General features: G+C 38.0%; 1 protein-coding gene across 4 annotated transcripts in view; it reads right to left on the reverse strand.

Moving 5' to 3' along the window:
* The window catches only part of WSCD2 (WSC domain containing 2), a 542380-nt gene that overhangs the window by 166942 nt on the left and 362095 nt on the right, over window positions 1–13343 (reverse strand). For 2 of the 4 annotated variants that reach the window (XM_073625860.1, XM_073625869.1), the window contains 2 exons: window positions 7156–7197; window positions 3214–3328 (listed from right to left, as the gene is read on the reverse strand). The exons of 1 other annotated variant lie outside the window; for it this stretch is intronic. In XM_073625860.1, the coding sequence (XP_073481961.1) occupies window positions 3214–3328; window positions 7156–7197 (157 nt within the window). The remainder of the gene's footprint in view (window positions 1–3213; window positions 3329–7155; window positions 7198–13343) is intronic. One more of the 4 variants, XM_073625878.1, reaches the window with a different exon arrangement.

Consider the following 13343-nt stretch of genomic DNA (forward strand, 5'->3'; position numbering starts at 1 on the left):
TGACAGAATTGTTAGTAACACATCACAGGATGTGCCTTTGTGGCTAACACAAATAAATCACCAGGACTAGATGGCTTATACAGGAGAGTCCTCAAAGAACGCAGTAAGGTTATAGCAGGACCATTATTCCTGATCTTTGCAGACAGCATACTGACAGGAATTGTACCAGCTGATTGGAGAAAAGCCAATTTGGTACCAATATTCCAAAAAGGGCAGAGACATATTCCTGGAAACTTCAGGCCAGTCAGCCTAACATAAATAGTTGGTAAATTATTGGAGGGGCTGATAATGGACTATATCCAAGAACTTGCTGAGGGAAACAGTATCATTAGTAGTAATCAGCATGGGTTTACAGTAGGTCATTCCTGAAATGAATAAGGGGATTGGAGGACCTCAGTTATGAGGAACGACTACAAGCACGAAATGTATTCTCCCTGAATAAGAGATGCCTGAGAGTGGATATGATAATGATTTACAAATACCTCAATGGTGATCCCAGTGTGAGAAAAAACTATTCAGTCTCAGAGTGTAAGAGGACACTGGGCCGCACAATGAGATTGGAGGAGAATCGGTGTAACTATAATCTGTGCAGGGGGTTTTTCACTGTCAGGGAAATAAGGTTGTGGAACTCTCTTCCACAAGTGGTGGTGTAAGCAGGGAGTATTGATATTTTTAAAAGACTCTTGGACATGCATCCTCAAGAATACAATATACAGGGATATGGGAAATAATGATCAACACTGACACACGTACATCTACACAGGCTGAACTGTTGTCTTTATTCAACCTTAATTACTATGTAACTATGTAGCTCTGTGATTGGTCACAGCCATCACATGGTACAGACAGGGCCAACCACAGCCCATCTGTACTATGTGATTAGCTGTGGCCAATCACAGCTATTCACAATAGTAAACACTGAATGAGTAGTTTTCATTGAGAAAAAAAAATTGTGGTTTATAACTGAAAAATGCTATAAGCGATCAGTATCAGCAATCTTTTTACAGTATAGTGTTAAAAGAAAAACAAATCCTGACCACCTCCCCAGAGTAGCGCTGTGCTACTGTGGTAAAATAAAAAGAAAAAAAAATTGAATAAATCTAAAAATATTTTAAAACATTTTTAAAAATCATTATTATTTTTTTTTACATACTGTCACCAATCAGTGTCCCTGATCACTGACACACCAGCCGTATGATGCTGTACTGCATTGGTGACTATATAAACAATTGCGAAAAAAAATAATGATACAAATTTTTGGAAATTCCTTCATTTTCCCAAAAATTGTGAAAAAATTACATTAAAAAAATTGCAATGCCTCTTACTAAAAACCTTGGACTTTCTACTTTCCAAAAAAGGGTCTTTGGGGGGTATATGTACTGTCTTGGCATTTTTAGGCCTCAGGAAATGAGATAGGCCGTCAGTGCTGATCAATTTACCATAGATTTTAAACTCAATAACTTTCCTACAGACTAATATACACTGGTTTGGGTTATTTTCACCAAAGAAATGTAGCATTATACATTTTGTCATAAATTTATGAAGAAAGATTATTTGCAAAATTTTATAACAGAAATGATTTGTGTGAAACAAATTATAAAAATTTCATATGGGTACAGCGTTGCATGCCATTCAAAGTGCGGCAGCACTAAAAACTGAAAAATTATCAGGGCAGGAAGTGGGGTAAAAGTGTTTGGCATTTAAGTGGTTAATATTGGGGACTTTTTCAATGATGTGCATATTTTTATTTGGGACTTTCTTTATTCAATGGTGTGCTGGCCTTTTGTGAGAGAAAAAAAAAGAAAAGAAAATCCTTATCTAGGCATGGATATTTAGTCAATGACATCACCCAGGAATTCCACCACTGTGTTTACATTTCGGCATCTCTTGTGATCTGTCAATTGTGGTGGGAGCAGAAGATTGTTGGGCATGGCGGGTCATCATGTTGATGGATCAAAATTGTCGGGCATCGCTCACAGTGATTGACATGGTATTAGATTGCTGGAAGATGTGGTTGATGTTGGATTTACATCAAGGGACATTTTTTTTTTTAATGAAGGACCTTTATCACAGTGTTGATGTTTTTTATTTTACTATGTACCCCGTGAGGTTAAGAGATATCTGGGGGCCCATGTATTCTAATTGGACAGGATGCCCCCCAATCACCCAGGCTGTTTTGCCTAGAAAAAGGCCTTGTTTGAAATATAAGTGATGTAAATGTAAGTGACATGCTGTTTCTTTGAAATTCCAGGATTGCTCTAATGAAGCTTAAACCTGCTTCCACCTACCTCCTAATTCATATACTAACTACCTTATTAAAGGAAGATGCTTATGCTTACCTATTTTCAGGGCACTCTGCTCCAGTCACATGATCTCCACAGTGCCTGGCTTCAGAGTAGAGGAGAGAGCAGCAACAACCAATAGAGAAGCATGGGAGGCAAGAGAGGGTGGGTCAAAGCTTTGACTTCAAAGACATTTTTAGATTAAGTTCCCTAGGTTTCAGGTCTTCTGGAGTGTCCTGAATTAAATTTTTATAATCTATATCAAGAAATTTCAGTTGTAATTGAGTCATAAATTTATGTGGGGTTTGCCAGGTGTTATACTTTCCTGAATGCACTGAGATGCATATAAAACCATTAAAGCTACGGTATTGCCTAACAAGCTGGTATGGACTTGAGGGAATTTAAGCATAAAAAACCCTGAGGCTCTTGGATTTCAATGATTAACGTCAAAGAATATCTCATTAAATTTGTGACTGCTGTGAAACCATGTGGCAATTAGTGTGGCCAGTTTCCATGCGTCTTTAGACAGCAAACCGCCCCAAGAATTCCCCAAGAGATTGTGAAACTGTTGAGCTATCAATGACTTGTTAGATTGACTGAGATTTTTCAATGCTGGCTGACTATACCATAAAAGAAAAAAAAAATGTTTAAACAGCCAAGTACTGTTGCAGTCATCCAAAATTCTGCCACAAAATTACCTTTTATTTGTTTATAACATTTTATTGCCTTTAGCATTTTAAAATGCACAGCTTACAATAAAATGATTGATTAAGTGTTCAGAAATATACCGCTTAGTATACATGCTAAATAAATCTTACAATTCAACACAAGGAATTAAATCATAAAAAGGATGGGGATTTGGCAGGAGAAAAGAGTCTGTTGATGTGCACAAACTAATAAAGCTCTATTCATTCAGCAATCACCATCCTACCGTTCCGCACAGTTGTCCTGGCAACGGAACACTGTCATCTTCTTGTAGTCGAAAAAGGACACTCCACGGAGCGCTCTCTGTCGCGTGTCATCCATGTAACAGCCAATATACTTTGCTGCAAAACAACACATATGCAACCAGTTAAAGGCATCCTAGAAGAGGGCACCATGCATTGCCCTGCTGAGCACATCAGATTGAGTTCAAAATTGTTTTATATATGCCTTTCAAGGTTTTGCATTGCTACAGGCTATCTGTACAGTTAAAGGATTTGTAAACCCTAACAATGAACTTCTCTGATTTGCTTTCTTTTGGTCTGTTAAATATACTAATAAACGTGTTTTCATAAAAGTGTACAAGTGTAAACAATTTACTTGATCTTGCCAGTAATCCAGCGTTGTCCTCTGCCATGTGCAATCTACTATGTTATTCGTTGAGGTTCAGGTAAACGTAACAAAAGTTCAAATGCGGAATCTAAACCCCGCTGAAGTTGATGGGCACTGAATCTGTCAAATTAAAAGGCTAACAGCCATTTAGAAATATTAATTGCGTCTAAGCAACCTGAAGAATGTACCTTTTGTCTTATATCAAAGAGTTGCAAAAGTGCCACGTCCGAAATATTAGGTGCATAAATAAAAGAAGTTGAAAAAATGGACTTTCCAGGCACCAATTATAGAAAAATAAACAATAATATTTTATTAACAATTAATACATCACAATAAAAAACATTTAAAGTACTGCAAACTAATTGCAAAAACAGCTAAATCTCTCCAACATGGACTATAAATGTCAGAGATCATGCCATGTAAGTCATGTATGACTTAAATAGATAATAATATTCACTCTAAGCTCATGGGCTCTACATGTTTCTAAATCACTTCTTCAGGAGCTTGATAAGTATTCTGTGTCAAGATCAGTAGCAGCTAGGATCTCCAGAAGTTAACTCATGATATGCTGAACAATAAAGGTGGCATCTGATATTTATAGTATTATATTTAGAGCATATTAGGACCAAACCAATACATTTTAGATCAGCAAAAAAAACAGGAAGCTAAACATCATGGCATCCAACCCACAAGCTGTTTCCATCTAGGATCCATCCACATGTCTTTACTGTTTCTGGCTTGACTATGTGGATTTGAAGCCCTGTGATTGCTTCTTTATGCTGCTGAAGTGTCAGCAGGTGTCATCCCTCCATGATGTTTAGCTTCCTGGGTTTTATGCTGATCTAAAATGTATTGGTTTTGTCCTAATATGCTCTAAATATACTACTATAAATATCAGACGCCAACTATATTGTTCAGCATATCATGAGTTAACTTCTGGAGATCCTAGCTGCTACTGATTTTGACACATAACGCTTATCAAGCTCCTGAAGAAGTGATTTTTCGCAAAACATGTAGAGCCTGTGAGCTTACAGTAAATATTATCTATTTAAGTCATACATGTCTTACATGGCATGATCTCTGACATTTATAGTCCATATTGGAGAGGTTTAGTTGTTATTGCAATTAGTTTGCAGTATTTTAAATGTTTTTTATTGTGATATATTAATTGTTAATAAAATATTATTGTTTATTTTTCTATAATTGGTGCCTGGAAAGTCCATTTTCAACTTATTTTATTTATACAAATACATTTTGTCTTGGATCCCTCCTGAGAAATATCAGTGCACTTCCTTTTATGTATGGATGTCTCAACACTCCTGTGTCTACAGACTCATAGCTCTATATCTGTAGTGTGAGATCAAGTCACTTGTGCCTCTGACTGCTAGTCTCAGGAGATTCACAGTGGGATTTAGCTACAGTAGTATACCCATCACATTTTTTTCATGTGGCAACACTGAAAAAAATTACACTTTGCTACAAAGTAGAGGGTGTATAGCTTGTATAACAGTGAAAATTTCCTTTCCCCTCAACATAACTCAACACGTAGCCATTAATGTCTAAACTGCTGGCAACAAAAGTGAGTACACTCCTAAGTGAAAATGTCCAAATTGGGCCCAATTAGCTATTTTCCCTCCCCGGTGTCATGTGACTTGTTAGTGTTACATTGTCTCAGGTGTGAATAGGGTGCATTGTGTTAAATTTGGTGTTATCACTCTCACTCTCTTATACTGGTCACTGGAAGTTCAACATGGCACCTCATGGAAAGAACTCTCTAAGGATCTGAAAAAAAGAATTTTTGTTCTACATAAAGATGGCCTAGGCTAAAAGAAGATTGCCAAGACCCTGAAACTGAGTTGCAGCACGATGGTCAAGACCATACAGCAGTTTAACAGGACAGGTTCCACTCAGAACCCGTCCTGGTCGACCAAAGAAGTTGAGTACACATGCTCAGTGTCATATCCAGTGGTTGTCTTTGGGAAATAGATGGATGAGTGCTGCCAGCATTGTTGCAGAGGTTGAAGGGGTAGGGGGGTTGGGGTCAGCCTGTCAGTGCTCAGACCATACGCCGCACAATGCATCAAATTGGTCTGCATGGCTGTCATCCCAGAAGGAAGCCTCTTCTAAAGATGATGCACAAGAAAGTTTGCTGAAGACAAGCAGACTAAGGACATGGATTACTGGAACCATGTCCTGTGGTCTGAAGACACCAAAATAAACTTATTTGGTTCAGACGGTGTCAAGCATGTGTGGCTGCAACCAGGTGAGGAGTACAAAAACAAGTGTGTCTTGCCTACAGTCAAGCATGGTGGTGGGAGTGTCATGGTCTGGGGCTGCATGAGTGCTGCTGGCACTGGGGAGCTACAATATATCAAGGGAACCATGAATGCCAATATGTACTGCGACATACTGAAGCAGAGCATGATCGCCTCCCTTCAGAGACTGGGCCTCAGGGCAGTATTCCAATATGATAACGACCCCAAACACATCTCCAAGACAACCACTGCCTTGCTAAAGAAGCTGAGGGTAAAGGTGATGGACTGACCAAGCATGTCTCCAGACCGAAACCCTATTGAGCATCTGTGGGGCATCCTCAAATGGAAGGTGGAGGAGCTCAAGGTCTCTAACATCCACCAGCTTCGTGATGTCATCATGGAGGAGTGGAAGAGGACTCCAGTGGCAACCTGTGAAGCTCTGGTGAACTCATTGCCCAAGAGGGGTAAGGCAGGGCTGGAAAATAATGGTGGCCACACAAAATATTGACACTTTGGGCCCAATTTGGACATTTTCACTTAGGGGTGTACTCACTTTTGTTACCAGCAGTTTAGACAATAATGGCTGTGTGTTGAGTTATTTTGAGGGGACAGCAAATGCACACTGTTATAAAAACTGTACACCCACTGCTTTACATTGTAGCAAAGTGTCATTTCTTCACTGTTGTCACATGAAAAGATAGAATAAAATATTTACAAAAATGTGAGTGTACTCACTTTTGTGAGATACTGTCAGTACTGTGTTGCTCACTGTTATCCTCATGAAAGGCTCTGACCTGATGAAGCAAAGTTTTGCCTCAGCCAAGATGGCTACTTCCACACAGATACACAGAGCAGAACAAGGCATGGCAAGTCAATAATTGAGAAAGAGCAGTTGTTGGGAGACTACAGGTAATAATGGTGACTTTTTTGGGGGACACAGCTTATTTATTACTGGTATTTATATAGTGCTGACAAATTCTTCTTTTACATACTATACATTCATATTAGTACCTGCCCCCTAGGAGCTTACAATCTAAAGTCCCTATTTTACATGTATACATACATACATATACTAGGGACAATTTAGGCAGGAGCCAATTAATCTGTCGGCATGTCTTTGGGGTGTGGGATGAAACCAGAGAACTCAGGGGAAACCCACACAAGCAAATGAAAACCACACAGGTGGTGTCACAGTTGGGATTCAAACCAAGGAACTAGGTTCCAGAGATCAGGTATTCTTTAAGCATGGAATTCATATTCACACCACACATTCTTCCCCAATAAAATAATCAGACATGAATCACCTATTGGCAGAAATTGCCTTCTGACTTCCTTGTGTTTTTCATCTAGATGTTCAAAACAGAAAGTAACATGATGTCATCATATGTGCCCAAAGGTAGCAAAAGACAAAACTGAGAAAATCTAGTTATGAGTTTCAGATATATTTAGCACTGCAGGAGGTATGCAAGGAACCACACAGTACAGTTATCAAAGAAATATAAACTGACCGTCAATTCTGTAAAAAAAAGCTTGATTTAAACATAGATGCCTGAAGCAAGTCTAACCTAGCTCTGGTAGCTACAATCAAAGCAATACCTGAATTCATACAGACAAACCTCAAAGACAGGAATGACTCACCACAGGTTTTACAAATGGAATAAAAACACACCTAAAACAGACAGATGAACAGCGTTCTTTTTAGAAAGCAATTAAAAAAACAAATATACAAAAAAATGCAGGAAACAGAACAGATTTCACCTTTGGTTTTGTGCAATGAGGAAAATGTAATATTTGTTGATTAGTTGCAATTGCATGCTACACAATGCCCTTGTCTTTTTAAATAAGCCTGTTATTACAAGTATCCCAGCATGGAAATACCTTCTGCTTTTCCTTCCTATGACTTATATTAGAGACAAGAAGACACAGAACAACAGAATTACAATACACCTAAACCATATAGCCGGTTCAGATTATGCTTCACAGAACCTGCTAACCTTCTCTGTAGGCTGAGATGGAGAAAACAGTGCAGCCATTCTGTAGTTTCCAGATAATTAAACCTAGCAGGGGACAAGGTGACATCACAGGCAGAAACCTGTGCTGTGTCGGAAGTACTCTAAATCTGATATCATTGATCTGGAAGGTGAGCAGATTGACATACACAAAGCACACAAGCAGCTTGCAGGTAGTAAGAAAAGACGTCTCTGTATGGGCAGTCTATTCACTCAATTCTAATACTTTATAGGTTAATGCAAATATTTATTCACATTGCATTTATAATAATAATAGGGATAATAGGAAAAAAACATGACAAGTTAGGCACTATTTAATAACATTGTATTTAAATGAAATAGATAATACATCAGCCAAGCAATATAAAATGAGGCATGCAGTAAGGAAGTAAAGAGGTTTCCTTTAAATACAAGCATACTTATCTCTATAATGATGTCATTTTAGAGTGTCAAATTATAGTCAGCTTTCAATGACATACCTGTAATATCATTCAGTGAAATGCCAATGCTACATGAAGGAGATGCTGCAATGATGGTACTACCAGCCCCTTTAATTGGCATTAAACTCTGGTTTAAAGAAAAACATTTTATTAGAGTATGTATTCTTAATTCAAAAAAGTAGATTTTATTGATTTCAACCTCCTCCAAATCTCCAAATTCCTTTATTTTTTCCTGCCCGGATTCAACTTTCTGTTAGAAGGTGGCTACATTCGCTCTCCATGGTCCCACTCTCTCTTGCTCCTGTGAAGAGCTAGGGACTTATGGGATTTGTAGTGTGCATAGATCAGTATACATAACCAAAACTAACATGCACTGATTGTTCCAAATAAATGGAAGTGAGGGTGAAAGAAGAGGTTCAAGAGTTCATAGATGAGGTTAAAAGAAGGCAGACAAATACATTAAGAAATGATTCCATAAAAAGTAGACTACAGGGTAATTAAGGAATGGCTGCATATTGATAATATTTGGAGAATAAGCAATAATATTGTTTAGTGTCACTTTAATTTTAAGTCTGAGCTTAAATAATCAATAAATAATAATTCAGTTGTCACATGACTATATGCCCCTGGTACCCAACTTGCGGCCTTTCTGCAGTTAATTGGTTTTGTTTATCACTTTCACACTCTTTTTTGTCTGTGCAGCTAATCCCTTTTCACTTTTTGTTTTTACCCCTTTGATTATTTTTTTTTAGGCTTGATCTTGTTTAGAGAAATATCAAAATTTGGCACACATAATTTTAAAGGGAGGAAGCACAATGTGTGACGCTTTGGTCTGTAAAGGGTTTATAGGAGCAATGATCACTTCTAATCTCATTTGATGCATCTCCAGTCTATGTCTCCTGAAGCATGTTTTTATGCCTAGTACACACGATAAGGATATTGGACGAATGATCTTCCATTATTTTTGCATGCTAGTCTCATATCGAAAACCAATAGGTTACTAAAGTGACGAAAATTCTCATACAACAGAATACAACTTCGGAAGTGATATACTGTATTGTATTGTAATTTATTCTTTCATTTCCAAACATGTGTGGTCTTGGTCACACATTTTTCCGTTCAAATACCATACTAATCACATGAAAATAGTTTGTTCTGTTAGCATACGAAAAATATTTTGCACTAATCCCTTTGGATAATTTCACATGAACTGTCGTGATTCTCTCGCGAAAGCTGTGCATAAATTATCATATTATTGGATGATCACTTTGAAAGCAGTAATTTTCATCTGGTTTTCTTATCATGCGTACTAGGCATTAGTCTACAACAACTCCTATGTCTCTGACCACCTCCTGAAGCATACCTGTAGTATCTGGCACCTGTATCTCTGTTGCTCCAGTCTCTGGCAACTTCCTGAACATTACATTCCCTGAATATTATGTGTGGCCCTCTGGTGATTTCAGGGGCCCCACCTTATATCAAGTAAGCGGATCACCATTGCTCTATGCCATCATGTCCTATTGAGAATTACACAGGGAAGTACTTACAAGGGAACACATGGGATGGCATTTTTACTTGTGCATATCAAATCATTTCTGTAATCGAAAAACACCTCCAAATGCCTCAATGCATTTGTAAATATGATAGGATTCATCAAAATGATCAGATTATCTAATGAACAGATTGAGCCATGTGCAGACAGCTTTAGACACAGGTCCATTCCCAAACTTTGTGCTTTGGCAGCTGAAGGGATTTAGTAAGTAAAGCAGCCGGCTGTACAAGATTAATTCCAGAATGAAAACTAGAGTGACACAGCAGGTAGGCTGTACCGTCTGACTGAGTTTAAATCAAAATGTTCATGTTTAAATCCAAATAGCGATGCTGCATTTTATTTATTTTATTTTACTTAATCACTTAACAACATTTGTTTTTTTAACCATAATATTTTTCTTGTATTGATATTGCCCTGACATTTTATTTTGCCATGCTGACAAGTGTAGAAGTATTAGGAGTGTAGGGATAATGGTCGCAGAGGTTGACACTTCCACCAAGGCTAAGCTTCCATACTTTTAGGCTGGGTTCACACTGAAGCATGGAGCATCTTAAAGGAGGAGCCTGATGCATCTCTGTTCACCTTTTCAGGTCTGATTTTGGCTGAATTCGGACCTGAAACGGACCAGAAGACGCACAGGACTCCTGTACAATTCGCACCAGAGCCGCACTGGGGATGTGTGAACCGGCTCCATAGAGAGCCTTGCATAATCTCCTGATATGCAAATTGGATGCGGGGAAATGCGCATCCAATTCGCAATAGTGTGAACCCAGCCTCAGTGATCATACACTTTTCTTAAAAATCTCTCCACCCCCAGCTGCCCATTTCATTGATTTACTCACTTGTTTATGATCCAGCAAGATATCTGCTCTGTAGCCTCTGGTGCCACACAACATCTTGTCAAAATATTCTCAGCCTGGTCCTTAAATGTACACTGCAGACTCCATTTAATCTTATATACAATAATCCAATATTAAATAAGTATAACTTCACTAAATGAGCAGTTACACTAGTTTAAGGACTTCTTCACAGCTCTTAATTGTGGTAATGCCCGATAAATTGTACAACTTACCATGTGTTACTACAATGCACTGTAATACATTTAACTTTGTATGGTGCTATTCATTTTCAATGGAACCCCAATGGACGAAAAAGGTGTCAATAGATCCCCTTGCAACGCACTATAACACACAGGTAAAAACAATGCTGCAGGCCCAGTTTTTCATCTATTATCATGAATTGATAGCCCATTCAAATTGAAAAGGCTGTTATAATATAATACATGTTAAAATAAATCTGTTTAAGTCAAGTTGTGACTTCTAGAACATGCTGTAGCTCGTAATGTGCTAAGTGCACCGCAAAAATACTACGAATATATGTTTGTTTTAGCAGAAAAATAGACATTCTTCTTTTTGTTTTTAACGTATTTTACAAAATGAATACTATTTCAGATATTTCCTAATTTGTTTCCAAATTACAGTAACCCAAAATATGCCTAGATATTTTTTCATACACAAAATTGTATATTTTAGATTGCAAATATTTTTTAATAATGTGCTTTAATAATTTTTAAATGTAGTTTTCTCTCACATACTATGACTCTGGCATGGATCCTCTCTTCTCAGAGCTGAAGATGACATAAAGTAGCAAGAAGGAGAGAAATTATGCTGATCACCATGATTGGATAGTCGCAGGGATCATGTGATTAGCAACCATTTGGATTGGTTAGTAATCAGCACATTAATAATAAACACATTACGCTCTTTAGAGACATCATACAATCTGCAAAGTGTGCACCAGCATGGAAAAAAAGACTTTAATTAACCTCCTCCAATCACAGAGACCTTCTCAAGGGCATTCATTTACAGAAGGGTCACTGCCAATGAGTTAAGTCACACATCAATCTATTTAACCACACTCACCACTGCTAAACTGCAACCAGTCTATGGCAAGAAATGCTTAATGCGATGCTTAATCAAATTAAAGATTTCAAGCCATATACCCACTTGTAAAAAAAAGTAGGCCATTTTGGAATGCTAACAAAAGTCTTTTTAAATAGAGGCTTTAAAATAATGATTAACAAGCTATTCCCCTGCAAAAGAAGCTGTTGGTTAGAAACACTGAAGATGTACTTTGTCTAAGGGTTCCTCTTTCGCAAAGGTGATGGAGAAGTTGAAAATCACTACAGTAGTTGGTGCTACTACAGTAAAAGCCACAATCCTCCTGGTCCTGCTTGGGTTTCCAGTTTCCCTTCTTAATACTGACCACAGGGGTGTCTGGAACTACCGCCATTCCTAGAATGTCTTTTTTTTATTCAGTGGATACAAGGCACTCTTATTGGACAAGTTGGAATTGTAACATCACTGTTTCTCCTTTCCACCATCTCCAATCAGAGAATGTCTTGTATTCATTGAAAAAAATACAAGGCGTGCTATGGATCATGATGTGGAAAGGGGAAGCCACCGGCACAGACTCTGAGCAGGATCCAGTAGATCTTGGCTATCACTGTAGTAGCACTGACTACCACAGTGATTTTCAGCTTCCCCAGAGTCCCCTCTGGTATGAGTAATGTATACTTACACTGTGCCAAGTTGGACCAATGTAATTATAAAATACAGATCATTTCTGAGGTTCAACTTCAAATTGATTTACATTTTATATTTATTATTGAATTCCTACCAAGATCCAACATTTAAATTTATACTAAACACACACACTGTTTAATTTACTGTACATTGTCCCTTTTCTTTCTGTATGTGGATAATGGAACTGTAATTATTTTAATTAAAAAAAATGTAAGTACCCTTTTCCTATGCTATATACAGCTGTCACTAGGGATAGGCTTTATGTTCGGATTGAACATGAGTTCGACTCAAACATTGGCTGTTCGCCCGTTCACCGAATAGTGAACAATTTGGGGTGTCCACGGCAAATTCGAAAGCCGCGGAACACCCTTTAAAAGTCTATGGGAGAAATCAAAAGTGCTCATTTTAAAGGCTTATATGCAAGTTATTGTCATAAAAAGTGTTTGGGGACCTGGGTCCTGCCCCAGGGGACATGTATCAATGCAAAAAAAAGTTTTTTTGGGAGCAGTGATTTTAATAATGCTAAAATTGAAACAATAAAAGTGTAATATTCCTTTAAATTTCGTACCTGGGGAGTGTCTATAGTATGCCTGTAAAGTGGCGCATGTTTGCTGTGTTAACAACAGTACTATCGCTAGCGCCAGCTATAATGAATTGTCGGTCCGGCAATACACATAAAAGTTCATTGATAAAAATGGCATTGAATTTCCCCACAGGGGGATCTCGAACCAAAATTTAAAAAAAAAATGTGTGGGGGTCCCCCTAAATTCCATACCAGGCCCTTCAGGTCTGGTATGGCTATTAAGGGGAACCCCGCACCAATTTTTTTAAAAAAATGGCGTGGGTGTCCCCCTCAAAATCCATACCAGACCCTTCAGGTCTGGTATGGATTTTAAGGGGAACCCC

This window comes from Aquarana catesbeiana, linkage group LG01 (assembly GCF_042186555.1).
Source record: "Aquarana catesbeiana isolate 2022-GZ linkage group LG01, ASM4218655v1, whole genome shotgun sequence".
NCBI classification, from domain to species: Eukaryota; Metazoa; Chordata; class Amphibia; order Anura; family Ranidae; genus Aquarana; species Aquarana catesbeiana.